The sequence below is a fragment of the Bombina bombina genome, chromosome 6 (genome assembly GCF_027579735.1).
Source record: "Bombina bombina isolate aBomBom1 chromosome 6, aBomBom1.pri, whole genome shotgun sequence".
NCBI lineage: Eukaryota > Metazoa > Chordata > Amphibia > Anura > Bombinatoridae > Bombina > Bombina bombina.
Window position 1 is genome coordinate 534,771,126 of NC_069504.1, and position 16,943 is coordinate 534,788,068.

At 41.4% G+C, this 16,943-nt stretch overlaps 1 protein-coding gene across 1 annotated transcript in view; it reads right to left on the bottom strand.

Annotated features, from left to right (window-relative positions):
- Positions 1 to 1,802: 1,802 nt before the first annotated feature.
- DUT (deoxyuridine triphosphatase) overlaps positions 1,803 to 16,943 on the bottom strand; it is a 43,212-nt gene continuing 28,071 nt past the window's right edge. Inside the window, exons 5-7 of the mRNA XM_053717460.1 lie at positions 14,413 to 14,487; positions 14,076 to 14,146; positions 1,803 to 1,935 (exon numbers count right to left, since the gene is read on the bottom strand). Coding sequence (XP_053573435.1) covers positions 1,879 to 1,935; positions 14,076 to 14,146; positions 14,413 to 14,487 — 203 coding nt within the window. The 3' untranslated portion in view covers positions 1,803 to 1,878. The remainder of the gene's footprint in view (positions 1,936 to 14,075; positions 14,147 to 14,412; positions 14,488 to 16,943) is intronic.

The following is a 16,943-nucleotide window of genomic DNA, read 5'->3' on the forward strand; positions in this document are numbered from 1 at the left end:
CCCTCCCTTCCATTCTGTGGACTCTAGCCTTGGTATTGGTTCCCACTAGTAATTAAATTGATTTGTGGGCTCTCCATGCCATTGGAAAGAAAACATAATTTATACTTGATAAATTAATTTTCTTTCCTGGCATCGAGAGTTCACGACCCGCCCTTATTTTAAAGACCGCTTTGAGTCATTTTTCTAAACCTCAAGAACCTCTATACCTCTTTCCATAATTCCTCAGCTGAATGACTGGGGATTGAGGGTAATGGGGGGATATTTGAAGCTTTGCTGGGGTGTTCTTTGCTTCCACCTGGGGGCCAGGAGTAGAATTCCCACTAGTAATTGAATGGATTTGTAGACTCTCCATGCCAGGAAAGAAAATAAATTTATCAGGCAAGTATAAAATGTTTTTTGCTATTGGTCTCCCCAAAAGATTATCTCTCTAGCCTATCTATAAAGTGGTAAAGTTAATCTCATACTTACTAGAAATATTTTTGCCTGGGTGGCACCATAATTGATCTCTTCAAATCTCATTTTATATTCTGTGTTTCCAACACAGCAACAATCAATTTGCAGGGTTTTAAACCACATCAAAACTATGTTGGAGACAAGGGTGTCCAAGAACTTCTCTACTGATAAATACATCCCTCTATCAATGCTTCCATCTTGTTTGGGGGGTCTATTTTACAGACAATTTTAATGTCCAATTGAAATAAGCTTTTTTTTTTTTAATTAAAACAATGGTTTTACCATATACCTGTAACAGGTACATTTAGTTACTCAAGTCCCCCAGCTTTCACTCCTCTAATCTTGATTCCTCCTATTAAGGTGCTCCATTGCAAACTTTCTATGATGAGACTATTTCTGTGGCTTGCAATCTCTCTGCAGAAGCATTATTTGTAATACTATTTTCATATTTTGGGGACCTACTAAGGTATAATTATTTCCTCTGTTGACTTAACTAACCTATTCCACTAGTTAGGGTAAACCTCCCAATCAGCTTGCAAACCATATATAAATGGACTTACCCTAATAAAAGGGATATGAAACCCAAATTTATTTGTTTCACAATTCAGATAGAAAGTTGCTTAAAATTGCATGCACTAATTTACTCCTATTAAATTTTTCTTCGTCCTCTTGGTATCTTTAAAAAGCAGCAATTTAAGCTTAAGATTCGGACCATTTTTAGTTCAGCACCTGGGTAGCGCTTGCTGATTGGCGACTACATTTAGCCAATCAGCAAGCCCTACCCAGGTGCTGAACTAAAAATGGGCCAGCTCCTAAGCAATACATCCCTGCTTTTCAAATAAAGATACCAAAGACATTAATACTAGGAGTAAATTAGAAAGCTGCATGCACTATCTGAATTGTGAAAGAAAAAAATTGGGCTTTTATATCCCTTTAAGCTTTATTGTTCATGTTCAAAAGAGTTTTTTTTATTATTTTTTTTATTTTAAATAGGACACTTGGCAACTCCGCTAGCTGTTCTGGTTACTAATCTTTTAAATTGATTATGGTTTCTCTAGGAGCTCTTGCTTTTTAGTAAAGGTCTACTCACCCTCAACATTTACAAATTTGCACACCTATTGGTTACAATATTAACTATGTTGGTTCACCTTTAATTTTTAAGCTATTTTGTTTAGGAATATTGTATTCCGTTAGACTTGAAATCTTGTTTAAAAAGTCTGATTTATTGTAGACACGTATATCTCAGGCCTGTTTGGTTGAAAACCCAATTTAAAAAGGATGCTACAAAAAGACGACTACTTTAACTATGGACAACTACACATTTAAAAAAAAAAAAAAAAAACACATACTTCAAGATTTTAATTTTTTATTACAAAATATTTTTTTTAATTTTTTTCTTTTAAACAGTTGTATGTCAAATGTAATTCAGTTCTGTCCAGTAGACCCAAAGCCACCAGAACCACGCTCTGTGTCTTCTAAAACCTATAATACAAAAGGATAGAAGTTGTCATACCAAACAGCTCTGCTGCTCTCAGCTACATTAACTACTTACTTTACACAAGCTACAACTTTAAAGTTACAAACATCAGAGGTACACCTACACTAAAATAGTATAAAAAATTGTTAACATACAAAAACGCAATATATATTTTTTTTGTAAACTAGCTAAGATAGTGGAGTTTTATCATTCGCTTTAGAAAAACTGCCATACTCCAGATTTACTTATGCAGCAGTATTTGTAATCCTATTTGTTACAGAATGATTAAAGGGATACTAAACCTAATTTTTTTTTTCTCGCATCAGGTATTTGTAGAGCGGCAACAGATTCTGCAGCGCTATAAATATATGCGATATACAAGTTAACATTTATAGGGGGGTCAAATGGGTAGAGGTCCCTGCCGAGAGTTGCACTGTTGTAAGAAGCAGTGCAGTTGAGGGCTTTGTATATCAGAGTTAGAATTTTGTGTTTAAGCCTGGAGGCAAGAGGAAGCCAGGGAATGGCAGAGAGGTACAGCAGATGAAGAGTGACGTGTAAGGAAGATGAGCCTGGCAGAGGCATTCATCATGGATTGGAAATGAGCTAGGCGGCAGATAGGGAGACCAGAGAGGATGGAGTCGCAGTAATCGAGGCAGGGAAAGATGAGAGACTGGATTAGAATCTTAGTTGTGTCTTGTGAAAGGAAGAATTTAGAGATGTTTTTAAAGGTGGAAGCAGCAGGCTTTAGCCAAGGACTGAATGTGAGGAGTGAAAGATCTGAGTCAAGTGTGACTCCAAGACAGAGCATGTGGGGTAGGGGTAATGGAGTTAAACAGAGAAGTTGGGGGTGGAGATTTTAGAAGGGGGGGGGGGGAATGAGGAGCGATTTAGCTTAAGGTAGTGAGAGGACATCCAAGATGAGATATGATAAAGACAGTGACACTGGTTTGCAAGGAATAAGATAAGTCTGGTGCAGAGAGGTAGATTTGGGTGTCATTGACATACAAAATGGTATTGAAACCCATGGGACTTTATTAAGGAACCTGAATATGTGTAGATTGAGACGAGAACCGGACCAAGGACAGAGCCTTGCGGTACCCCAACAGAAAGTGGTAACAGGGCAGAAGATGCCCCAGAGAAGGCTACACTAAAAGTACGGTTAAACAGATAGGAAGAGAACCACGAGAGAGCTGTGTCGCAAATGCCGAAGGATTGGAGAGTTTGGAGCAAAAGAGAGTGGTCGACAGTATCAAAGGCTGCAGACAGATCGAGGATAAGCAGAGAGAAGTGGCTTTCGGATTTTGCTGTAAGTAGGTTGTTGGTAACTTTAATTGAATTTCTGATGGAGGCTATTTTGTTATTGAAATGGCTGGCAAAATCTTGAGCTGAGAAGTTGTAGTAGGAGGTGGGCGGAGATTGTGCGTCCGGTGCTGCAACTTGGTCCTCTCCACACATTTTCAAAATTCTACAAATTTCACACTTTTGGGAGTTCAAGCATTGGTGCTTTCCGTTTAGGTTCCCTGTCTTGTCCCTCCCTTATCTGTGAACTCTAGCTTGGGTATTGATGCCAAATAGTAATTAGATGATCCATGGACTCATCTTGTCATTAGAAAGAAAAACAAATTTATGCTTACCTGATAAATTATTTTCTTTCTTGGCAGTTAGAGTCCATGAAATCCAATCATAATCCATGGGAAATAATTCACCTGGCCACCAGGAGGAGGCAGACAACTCCAACAAAGCATTAAATATATCCCTCCCACTTCCCCAACCCTCTCAGTAGTTCAAGCCGAGGATAAGGAAAAGTAAAGCGAATAAAAAAAAAAAAAAAAAAAAAAAAAAAAAAAAAAAAAGGGTACAGATGTGCCATAAGACTGCCCCTTCTACAGAAATCAGGGTAGTTCTTGGAATATTACTGCCAAGAAAGGAAAAATTTATCAGGTAAGCATAAATTAGGTTCTCTTTCTAATGGCAGTGGGAGTCCTTGAAATCCAATCTTAAAGGGACAGTCAACACTTACTTTAACATGTTTTTATATTGAAAATAACAAAACAGAGGTCCGCCTACACTATACCCCTCCTGCCTTGCCGCCTTGCTTCTGTCCTAATCAGCGGCGCTAACTACTCTAATACCCGGTAAATATGGATGCCGGACTCCCCCCACCATTACGTAGCTGCCTTCTTCAACTGATAAGCAAATCAGAATCCAGTCCTCGGACTGAAATTGCACGCGCTTGCAATTTCTGTCCGATGCCTGGATTCTGATTTGCTTATCAGTTGAAGAAGAAGGCAGCTACGTAATGGTGGGGGGAGTCCGGCATCCATATTTACTGGGTATTAGAGTAGTTAGCGCCGCTGATTAGGACAGAAGCAAGGCGGCAAGGCAGGAGGGGTATAGTGTAGGCGGACCTCCGTTTTGTTATTTTCAATATAAAAACATGTTAAAGTAAGTGTTGACTGTCCCTTTAACTTATAGGAAACTATTACCCAAGATGTGAAGTCCACAAAAATTTAGGGAGGGAAATGTAAGGAAGGCAGTCCTAAAAACTAGGCACCACTGCTTGAAGAACCTCTCTCTCAAAAGACAACTCTCTGATGAAGCTAAAACATCAAAACTAACATTTTGCAGAAGTATGCAATGAGGACCAAGTAGCAACCTTACATATCTGTTCAACTGAAGCCTCATTCTTGAAGGCCCAGGAAAAAAAAAAAAAAAAAAAAAAAAAAAAAAAAAGATACCGCACAAGTAGAATGTGCAGTTATCAGTGAAGGAGGCTGCTGGCCTGCAGCTATATACTCCATGCAAATCAAACTTCTAAGCCAGAAGGATAGGGCACCAGCTGTTGCTTCCTAACCTTTGCACTAAACATAATGCAGGACAAAACAGGGAAGATGATCGACGCATCTCTTTGGTTTAATTTCCAGCCATGCGTCCGGAGATACCAGAGTAACTTCTCTGTGCAAGATATTGCTAAATGTAAAGATGGCGCCTAAACCAAGATGACATCCAAGTATGGCGCCACAGCAATCCTTTGCAGTCTGACTACTGCAAGGAGGGCCCCAGGGACCATTATAAAGATCCTGGCAGCAGCAGCTAAACCAATTGAAAGAACTATGAACTGGTAATGCTTGTCCAGGAAGGCACTGATAATGATCTTGGTGAAATGACCTTCCTGAATGAGAGGAAGGATAGACCTGACTGTCTCCATTTTGAAGGAATGTACAATTAAGAATTTGTTGAGGTATTTCAGGTCTAAAATGGGACAAATAGGTTCCTTCTTATTTTGGGAACTATAAATAAAGATATTTAAATAAAATCCTTTTTCCCTCTTTGCTTGGGGTACTGGGACGATAACTCAAATGGATACCAAATAGTCTACAGTGTAGGAAGGCTGATCTTTCTTCCCACCTCCCCAAAATCCTTGAAAAGAGGAACCTGCCCCTTGGAGGGCGAGATCTGAAACCTATTTTGAATCCCTGAGAAATAATGTCCAGAACCCAAAAGGTCATGAACGGACTTGAGCCCAAAATTCCTGAAACTGAGATAACCTGCCCCCTACTTTATCTGAGCCCAGGTCAGGGGACGACCGTTCATGCCGACTTGTCTGGGGTCAATTTATTGGGCTTCTTGTTCCACACCAAGTTTAGCTTCCAGGTGCTCCTGGGCTTGACTTAGTTGTTGAAGAGCTCCTCTGAGTCTTGTTTTGACGAAAGGAGCAAAAATGTCCCATAGGATGTCCCTCAGATTTAGACTTCTTATCCTGGGGTAGAAAAGCCCCCTTAACACCAGTGACAGTAGAAATAATTAAATCCAGGGCAGAATAAGGATTTTCCTTTTAAGGCTGAAAATAGTAGCCTTGACTTGGAAACAAGGAATTTAACCAGAAGGCCCTTCTGGCAATTATTTTAAGTGTTGAACTTTAACCCCTTAAGGACCAGCGACGTACCCTGTATGTCACTGGCCTTTTTTTGGGACTTGATTGTTTTATAGCGCGGTCTTGCCACCAGCGTTGAGACTGCTCTATTCCACAAAGCCTGCTGGAGGGAGTGCATTAAAAGCGTTTTCTTGCTAGACTTGTGCTATTATGTCCTGAAAAAAACCTTAACGACCAGTGACATACAGGGTACATTGTGGTCATTAAGGGGTTAAAATTAATGTCCTCAGAGTCTCTCTTTCACTCTATAGAGGAGTTGAGGATGAAGGTTCTCCTTCAGAACTACCCAAGGAATCATTCCCGTCGGAAAGCTGCATATGGCTGACCACTGCTCTTCGACTCAGAGGAACCATGCTTAACCTTCCTCTTCCCTGCAACAGGCATAGCATTAAGGCAGCAGAAACCGCAGACTCTAAATTGAGCTGCAAAGTCATGAGGAAAACCCCAAATGAGTTTGAGTGACAGGGTCACAGGGGACAGCATGTGATAGGATAGGAGCCACTACCTGAGGTTGAAGTACTGGCATATCAGGATTGGACTGGTGGGGATATCACAGGTGTTTGGGTACCAGGAACGAAATTGTAAAACTCCCAGGAACCCCCTGAACAAAATTGTAAAACAGAAGGCATGAGCTACACAATTGGGCAGGGGGGGGGGGGGGGGGACTGTTTAATTTGCAGAGCATACATTTATTAGCAACAAATAATGGAGTAGAGCAGATACCCTCCTGGCTAAAATTAGAGGTGGAGTCCTCCATCATACCCCAATACAGAAAGAAAATAGTCACAAGTAATAGATATATTAATTTTCCTCAGCCCCTAAAACGAATGGTTACTTTGGGATGCCTCACCACCACCTTCTGAGAAGTGCTCCTCTACACTTCTGTTCCGGTGCGCCACACTTTTGCTGCCTTAGTAACCCCACTGGGATATTGCCACTTCTGAGGTGTGCCATACACTATGTCCAATGTTGATGAAGACCTCTACCTGAGGTCTCTAAGTTAGCATAAGTATAAATTGAGAGTACCTAACAGGTCTCTGTCCCTCATACATCCCTTGACCAAGATTTGAATAAACTTAGGCACCCCCCTTTCCATGATGTGAGGGCTTGATCACACTTACTGTCAGAGTGCTCTGTATTAATAAATAAAAAAAAGTCTACTGCCCCGTGCACTTAAACAAGTCAGAGGGGGTGGAAGAGATAACCAGAACTTACCCAGTTGAAAGAGTCATCTTCATACAGACTGCGTCCTCAAAGGGAAATCAGTGTAACTAACACTGTTTGCCTAGAAAGGGAGGATAAAGCACACAAGAAAGAGGCATGGGAACTTCCCTGGGACAGTAGCCAACATACACCAAAGCTCTACGACTAAGAATTACATGGCTTACAAAAACTCCCCCATGCTCTCTTGCAGGAAACAATCCATTAAGGACAAAAACAATCTGAGCGCCTCTCTACCTACCTCCATGAAATGAGAAAGAGCTACTGAGAGGGTAGGGATATTTAATGCTTTGTGTGGGGTGTCCATGTGAACTATTTCCCATAGGTTATCAACGGATTTCGTGTACTTTTACTGCCATTAAAAATAAATAAAGTTATGAACGAACATACATTCCTATTTTTAAATTTCTCAGATCAAATAATCTTAAAATTTCTTCAAGGCTGAATTCCAAACATGAAAAGTTCCTCCCAAGGCAATTTTATTGGCACTTAAAGTGAATGTCAATTTTTACCTTTTGTGTTATCTAGTTTTGTAGTCATTACTGATATTAAGTGTACCGCCGCAATAAATTTATAATAAAAAGTGTATTTTATTGTTTATTTTATATCTTGCATCTCGCTCATTCGCTTACCCGCTCCTCCCACTCATTGCTTCCTCATTTTCAACCAAATTACGTAAACAGCGGTCCCACCCGCTGTTTACGTATAGGCACTGCGCCCTCCCGTGACAATTTTACATTGTCAATTATAGGCACCAAAGACGAACGCATGCGCAATAAGGACATATTACGTAATGAGAAGAGGGTGGGTCCCCCGTTGTTAGAGCCGTTATTGGCTATTGAGACATCAAAGATGAGCAACAGAGCGCGAATGCCAGGCAGAGGACGGTTTAGCCGCAAATTGGTATAAATTTAGGGAAAAACAGAATTTATGCTTACCTGATAAATTACTTTCTCCAACGGTGTGTCCGGTCCACGGCGTCATCCTTACTTGTGGGATATTCTCTTCCCCAACAGGAAATGGCAAAGAGCCCAGCAAAGCTGGTCACATGATCCCCCCTAGGCTCCGCCTTCCCCAGTCATTCGACCGACGTAAAGGAGGAATATGCATAGGAGAAATCATATGATACCGTGGTGACTGTAGTTAGAGAAATTAATTCAACAGACCTGATCAAAAACCAGGGCGGGCCGTGGACCGGACACACCGTTGGAGAAAGTAATTTATCAGGTAAGCATAAATTCTGTTTTCTCCAACATAGGTGTGTCCGGTCCACGGCGTCATCCTTACTTGTGGGAACCAATACCAAAGCTTTAGGACACGGATGATGGGAGGGAACAAATCAGGTCGCCTAGATGGAAGGCACCACGGTTTGCAAAACCTTTCTCCCAAAAATAGCCTCAGAAGAAGCAAAAGTATCAAATTTGTAGAATTTGGCAAAAGTGTGCAGTGAAGACCAAGTCGCTGCCTTACATATCTGATCAACAGAAGCCTCGTTCTTGAAGGCCCAAGTGGAAGCCACAGCCCTAGTGGAGTGAGCTGTGATTCTTTCAGGAGGCTGCCGTCCGGCAGTCTCATAAGCCAATCGGATAATGCTTTTAAGCCAGAAAGAGAGAGAGGTAGAAGTTGCTTTTTGACCTCTCCTTTTACCAGAATAAACAACAAACAAAGAAGATGTTTGTCTGAAATCCTTAGTAGCTGCTAAGTAAAATTTGAGAGCACGAACTACATCTAAGTTGTGCAACAAACGTTCCTTCTTTGAAACTGGATTAGGACACAAAGAAGGCACGACTATCTCCTGGTTAATATTTTTATTAGAAACAACTTTCGGAAGAAAACCAGGTTTAGTACGCAAAACCACCTTATCTGCATGGAACACCAGATATGGAGGAGAACACTGCAGAGCAGATAACTCTGAAACTCTTCTAGCAGAAGAGATTGCAACCAAAAACAAAACTTTCCAAGATAATAACTTTATATCAACGGAATGTAGGGGTTCAAACGGAATCCCCTGAAGAACTGAAAGAACTAGATTGAGACTCCAGGGAGGAGTCAAAGGTTTGTAAACAGGCTTGATTCTAACCAGAGCCTGAACAAAAGCCTGAACGTCTGGTACAGCCGCCAGCTTTTTGTGAAGTAAAACAGATAAAGCAGAAATCTGTCCCTTCAAAGAACTCGCAGATAATCCTTTCTCCAAACCCTCTTGAAGAAAGGATAGAATCCTAGGAATTTTTATCTTGTTCCATGGGAATCCTTTAGATTCGCACCAACAGATATATTTTTTCCATATTTTATGGTAGATTTTCCTAGTTACAGGCTTTCTAGCCTGAACAAGAGTATCAATGACAGAATCTGAGAACCCTCGCTTTGATAAAATCAAGCGTTCAATCTCCAAGCAGTCAGTTGGAGTGAGGCCAGATTCGGATGTTCGAACGGACCTTGAACAAGAAGGTCCTGTCTCAGAGGTAGCTTCCATGGTGGAGCTGATGACATATTCACCAGGTCTGCATACCAAGTCCTGCGTGGCCACGCAGGAGCTATCAAGATCACCGATACCCTCTCCTGTTTGATCCTGGCTACCAGCCTGGGAATGAGAGGAAACGGTGGGAACACATAAGCTAGGTTGAAGGTCCAAGGTGCTACTAGTGCATCCACTAGAGCCGCCTTGGGATCCCTGGATCTGGACCCGTAGCAAGGAACCTTGAAGTTCTGACGAGACGCCATCAGATCCATGTCTGGAATGCCCCACAATTGAATTATTTGGGCAAACATTTCCGGATGGAGTTCCCACTCCCCCGGATGAAATGTCTGACGACTCAGAAAATCCGCTTCCCAATTTTCCACTCCTGGGATGTGGATTGCAGACAAGTGGCAGGAGTGATTCTCCGCCCATTGAATTATTTTGGTCACTTCTTCCATCGCCAGGGAACTCCTTGTTCCCCCCTGATGGTTGATATACGCAACAGTCGTCATGTTGTCTGATTGAAACCTTATGAATTTGGCCCTTGCAAGCTGAGGCCAAGCTCTGAGAGCATTGAATATCGCTCTCAGTTCCAGAATGTTTATCGGTAGAAGAGATTCTTCCCGAGACCAAAGCCCCTGAGCTTTCAGGGGTTCCCAGACCGCGCCCCAGCCCACCAGACTGGCGTCGGTCGTGACAATGACCCACTCCGGTCTGCGGAAGCTCATCCCTTGTGACAGGTTGTCCAGGGTCAGCCACCAACGGAGTGAGTCTCTGGTCCTCTGATCTACTTGTATCGTTGGAGACAAGTCTGTATAATCCCCATTCCACTGAGCATGCACAGTTGTAATGGTCTTAGTTCCTTTTGCGCGAATTCATCTATGTCCATTGCCGCCACCATCAAACCTATTACTTCCATGCACTGCGCTATGGAAGGAAGAAGAACAGAATGAAGTACTTGACAAGAGTTTAGAAGTTTTGATTTTCTGGCGTCTGTCAGAAAAATCTTCATTTCTAAAGAGTCTATTATTGTTCCCAAGAAGGGGACTCTTGTTGACGGAGACAGAGAACTTTTCTCTACGTTCACTTTCCACCCGTGACATCTGAGAAAGGCGAGGACAATGTCCGTATGAGCCTTTGCTTGTGGCAGGGACGACGCTTGAATTAGAATGTCGTCCAAGTAAGGTACTACTGCAATGCCCCTCGGTCTTAACACCGCTAGAAGGGACCCTAGTACCTTTGTGAAAATTCTTGGGGCAGTGGCTAATCCAAATGGAAGTGCCACGAACTGGTAATGTTTGTCCAGAAACGCGAACCTTAGGAACCGATGATGTTCCTTGTGGATAGGAATATGTAGATACGCATCCTTTAAATCCACCGTGGTCATGAATTGACCTTCCTGGATGGTAGGAAGAATTGTTCGAATGGTTTCCATCTTGAACGATGGAACCCTGAGAAATTTGTTTAAGATCTTGAGATCCAAGATTGGTCTGAATGTTCCCTCTTTTTTGGGAACTATGAACAGATTTGAGTAGAATCCCATCCCTCGTTCCTTCAATGGAACAGGATTGATCACTCCCATTTTTAACAGGTCTTCTACACAATGTAAGAATGCCTGTTTTTTTATGTGGTCTGAAGACAATTGAGACCTGTGGAATCTTCCCCTTGGGGGTAGTTCCTTGAATTCCAGAAGATAACCTTGGGAGACTATTTCTAGAGCCCAAGGATCCAGAACATCTCTTGCCCATGCCTGAGCGAAGAGAGAAAGTCTGCCCCCCACCAGATCCGGTCCCGGATCGGGGGCCAACATCTCATGCTGTCTTGGTAGCAGTGGCAGGTTTCTTGGCCTGCTTGCCTTTGTTCCAGCCTTGCATGGGCTTCCAGGCTGGCTTGGCTTGAGACGTATTACCCTCTTGCTTAGAGGGCGTAGAGCTTGAGGCTGGTCCGTTTCTACGAAAGGGACGAAAATTAGGCTTATTTTTAGCCTTGAAAGACCTATCCTGAGGAAGGGCATGGCCCTTTCCCCCAGTGATATCTGAAATAATCTCTTTCAAGTCAGGGCCAAACAGCGTTTTCCCCTTGAAAGGAATATTAAGCAATTTGTTCTTGGATGACGCATCCGCTGACCAAGATTTTAGCCATAGCGCTCTGCGCGCCACAATAGCAAACCCTGAATTTTTCGCCGCTAATCTAGCTAATTGCAGGGTAGCGTCTAGAGTAAAAGAATTAGCCAATTTAAGAGCACGAATTCTGTCCATAATCTCCTCCAAAGGGGTAGCTTTATCTAGCGACTTTTCTAGTTCATCAAACCAAAAAGACGCTGCTGTAGTAACAGGAACAATGCATGAAATTGGCTGTAGAAGGTAACCTTGCTGAACAAACATCTTTTTAAGCAAACCTTCTAACTTTTTATCCATAGGATCTTTGAAAGCACAACTATCTTCTATAGGGATAGTGGTGCGTTTGTTTAAGGTAGAGACCGCCCCCTCGACCTTAGGGACTGTCTGCCATAAGTCCTTTCTGGGGTCGACTATAGGAAACAATTTCTTAAATATAGGGGGAGGGACAAAAGGTATGCCGGGCCTTTCCCATTCTTTGTTTACAATATCCACCACCCGCTTGGGTATAGGAAAAGCTTCGGGGGGCACCGGGACCTCTAGAAACTTGTCCATCTTACATAATTTCTCTGGAACGACCAAATTGTCACAATCATCCAGAGTAGAAAGCACCTCCTTAAGCAGAGCGCGGAGATGTTCCAATTTAAATTTGAATGTAATAACATCAGGTTCAGCTTGTTGAGAAATTTTTCCTGAATCTGAAATTTCTCCCTCAGACAAAACCTCCCTAGCCCCTTCAGACTGGTGTAAGGGCATGTCAGAACCATTATCATCTGCGCCCTCATGCTCTACAGTATCTAAAACAGAGCAGTCGCGCTTTCGCTGATAAGTGGGCATTTTGGCTAAAATGTTTTTAATAGAATTATCCATTACAGCCGTTAATTGTTGCATAGTAAGAATAATAGGCGCACTAGATGTACTAGGGGCCTCTTGTGTGGGCAAGACTGGTGTAGACACATAAGGGGATGATGCAGTACCATGCTTACTCCCCTCACTAGAGGAATCATCTTGGGCATCATTTTCACTATCACATTCATCACATATATTTAAATGAGAAGGAACTTTGGCTTCCTGACATACAGAACATAGTCTATCTGAAGGTACAGACATGATAAACAGGCATAAACTTGATAAAAGTACAAAAAACGTTTTAAAATAAAACCGTTACTGTCACTTTAAATTTTAAACTGAACACACTTTATTACTGAATATGCGAAAAAGTATGAAGGAATTGTCCAAAATTCACCAAAATTTCACCACAGTGTCATAAAGCCTTGAAAGTAATGCACACCAAGTTTTTACATTTAACCCCTATACAGTCCCTGGTATCTGCTTTGCTGAGACCCAACCAAGCCCAGAGGGGAATACGATACCAAATGACGCCTTCAGCACGCTTTTTCAGTGTATCTGAGCTCCTCACACATGCATCTGCATACTCTGACTCCCAAAAACAACTGCGCATTAGTGGCGCGAAACTGAGGCTCTGCCTAAGACTAGAGAAGGCCCCCAGTGAAAAAGGTGTCCAAAACAGTGCCTGCCGTTTTTATTACCAACATACCCAGATAAAAACAACTCCTCAGAGTAATAAATCATTAAACATGCTTATAAAACAAACGTTTTAGCCCAGAAAAATGTCTGCCAGTCTTTAAAGCCCTTGTGAAGCCCTTTATAAATTGTTATTAAAATGGCTTACCGGATCCCATAGGGAAAATGACAGCTTCCAGCATTACCAAGTCTTGTTAGAAATGTGTCATACTTCAAGCAGTAAAAGTCTGCACACTGTTCCCCCAACTGAAGTTACTTCATCTCAACAGTCCTGTGTGGAACAGCCATCGATTTTAGTAACGGTTGCTAAAATCATCTTCCTCTTACAAACAGAAATCTTCATCTCTTTTCTGTTTCAGAGTAAATAGTACATACCAGCACTATTTTAAAATAACAAACTCTTGATTGAAGCAATAAAACTACATTTAAACACCAAAAAACTCTAAGCCATCTCCGTGGAGATGTTGCCTGTACAACGGCAAAGAGAATGACTGGGGAAGGCGGAGCCTAGGGGGGGGATCATGTGACCAGCTTTGCTGGGCTCTTTGCCATTTCCTGTTGGGGAAGAGAATATCCCACAAGTAAGGATGACGCCGTGGACCGGACACACCTATGTTGGAGAAATAAAGGTATACATTTAGAAAATTTAAAATTGATGAATGAAACTCAGGTTTTTTATTGGTATTTGATAGACTGCTGTTTAGAACGAAGGCTGAGTTTACATTCACTTTAAGTGTTATTTTACTAAAATGTAAAAGATGAGGCTGTTATGGACTGGTTGTGCTTATCGGCATACTCCTATGTTACTGACTTATGTATTAAAACATAATAAATCTTTTATATCAAGTACTTTTTTTTCGCAAGTCTTACTTTGAATTCTTTCAGTTCAGGGCACAGTATGCGCTCACAAATTAACTGTGCCACTCTGTCCCCTTTTTTAACTGGAAAACAGACAAAAAAAAAAAAAAAAAAGTCAGTAAAAATTAGAAATATCATGCAACATGAAAAATAAAGAGCAACTTAAATACAATATACTTCCTATTCTATCATAAAAAAAAATAGGGACAAGTCAAAAATTAAATGTTCACGATTATGTTTTAGATTACTATACAGTCTTAACAGCATGAAATGTTTGACATTTCATGCAATTATCAATGCAATAAAAATGGAAATGTAATTTAGAAAGCTATATATTAAAGAACTATACCTTCAAATTCTTCTTTCCCAAAATTAAATAATATAACACCAACATTTCCTCTGTAATCCTCGTCAACAACACCAGCTGAAAGACAAAATTAAAATTCATTAAAATCTTAAAAAATTAAGAACTTGTGGGGGTGGGATATAAATACAATGTTATTACAGGTAGAAACCCCTTTATCCAAACTGCTTGGGACCAGAATAGGTTTGGAATTTGGATAAGTTGTGGTAGGGATAGAACAAAGTAATGTCTTGGCAACATTTACAGCAACCAAATGAAGTTTTTAATACTTTTGTATACATATTGCCCTCAAAAAGATAGTACAGTACTGCTATCAGAAATGTAATATTTCTTGCTTTAAATAAAAGAAATTTACGCTTACCTGATAAATGTATTTCTTTTTTGACACGATGAGTCCACAGATCATCTTAATTACTAATGGGATATTCACCTCCTGGTCAGCAGGAGGCGGCAAAGGGCACCACAGCAGAGCTGATAAATAGCTCCTCCCTTCCCTCCCACTCCAGTCATACGAAGGAAGTTAGGAAGAGAAAGGAAAAGTCAAGGTGCAGAGGTGTCTGAAGTTTATAATAACCCACAAGCTGTCTAAAAACAGGATGGGCCGTGGACTCATCGTGTCAAAAAAGAAATAAATTTATCAGGTAAGCATAAATTTTCTTTAAGACCCGATGAGTCCATGGATCGTCTTAATTACTAATGGGATTCAATACCCAAGCTAGAGTACACAGATACGGGAGGGACAAGACAATGAACCTAAACTAAAGGCAAAACTGCTTGAAGAACGTCTCTCCCAAAAACGGCCTCAGCCGACGCAAAAGCGTCAAATTCGTATCACTTTGAAAAAGAAGAGAGGACCAAGTTGCAGCCTTGCAAATCTGATCCATAGAAGTCTCATTGTTGAACGCCCATGAGGAAACAACAACCCTTGTGGAATGAGCCGTAACCATCTCTGGAGGCTGCTGTCCAGCAGTCTAATATGGAAAACGTATGATACTCAAAGCAGAAGACCGACGAAAGTCCTTAGATGCTTGCAGGTAAAACTTTAACGCACGGACCACGTCCAAATTGTGCAGAAGTCTTCCCCTTTTGAGAAGGATTAGGACACAAGGAAGGAACAATCACCTGATTGTTCTGATCAGAAACAACTTTAGGAAGAAATCCTAATTTAGTATGTAAAACTACCTTATCTGAACTGAAAATAAAATAAAGAGACTCATACTGTAATGCCGAAATCGCTGACACTCTCCGAGCAAAGAAATGGCAACCAGAAATAAAACTTTCCAAGATAACAATATCTAAGGAATGCATAGGCTCAAAAGGAGCCCCTTGAAGAACTTAAGAATTAAATTCAGACTCCAAGGAGGAGTAACTGGTTTGAACACAGGCCTGACAAAAATGATTGCACATCTGGAACATCCGCCAGACATGTGGCTAACAAAAAGATATAAGACCCAGATTTGACCCTTCAGGGAACTAGTCGATAAGCCTGTCTCCAAGCCGTCTTGGAGAAAAGACAAAATTCTAGGGATCTTAAAAGGGACAGCCAAGTCCAAAAAAAAAAAAAAAAAAATTCACGATTCAAATAGGGCATGTCATTTTAAACAACTTTCCAATTTACTTTTATCAACAATTTTGCTTTGTTCTCTTGGTATTCTAGTTGAAAGCAAACCTAGGAAGGCACATATGATAATTTCTAAGCCCTTGAAGGCCACCTCTATTTTATTTACTTTTCACAGCAGGGGAGAGCAAGCTCATGTAGGCCATATAGATAGCATTGTGATCACGCTTGTGGCAGACACTATCTATTGACTTGCATTTTAGCCAATTAGTGCAAAGTCATGTGATTAGGGGCGGTCAGAAGATGCTTAGATACAAGCAAGTGTATTAATATAACAGTGTTGGTTTTGCAAAACTGGGGAATGGGTAATAAAGGGATTATCTATCTTTTTGAACAACAAAAATTCTGGTGTTGACTGTCCCTTTAACTCTACTCCATGAGTAGCTCTTGGATTCACACCAATAGAGATGAACGCCATATCTACTTTCTAGATACAGGCTTACAAACCTGAATCATTGTCTCTATAACCGAGCCAGAAACCCCCCGCTTGTATACCATTAAGCGTTCAATATCCAAGCAATCCGCTTCAGAGAAACTAGATGAGGGTGAAGGAATGGCCCTTGAATTAGAAGGTCCTTCCTCAACGGAAGTCACCAAGGCGGCAGAGATGACACGTCCACCAGATCTGCATCACCCGTAAGGTCTCAAGGCACTGCTCATCTTGTCAACCTCAGAAGGATGAAACGTTGAGTGGACCATTCAGAGAACTGAACCTGCAACCCTTGGGTTGCAACAGGACTTAGCCATCCAATGCCTTAGCATGCTGAGCTATCTGAAAGGTACAGAAGCTTAGACTTAAAAGGACACAACCGCAGACCAAGGCTTTAACCATAAGGCTCTGCGAGCTAGAATAAAGAAACCCCAAATCTGTGCTCCCAGCTTAGATAACTTGAAGGGA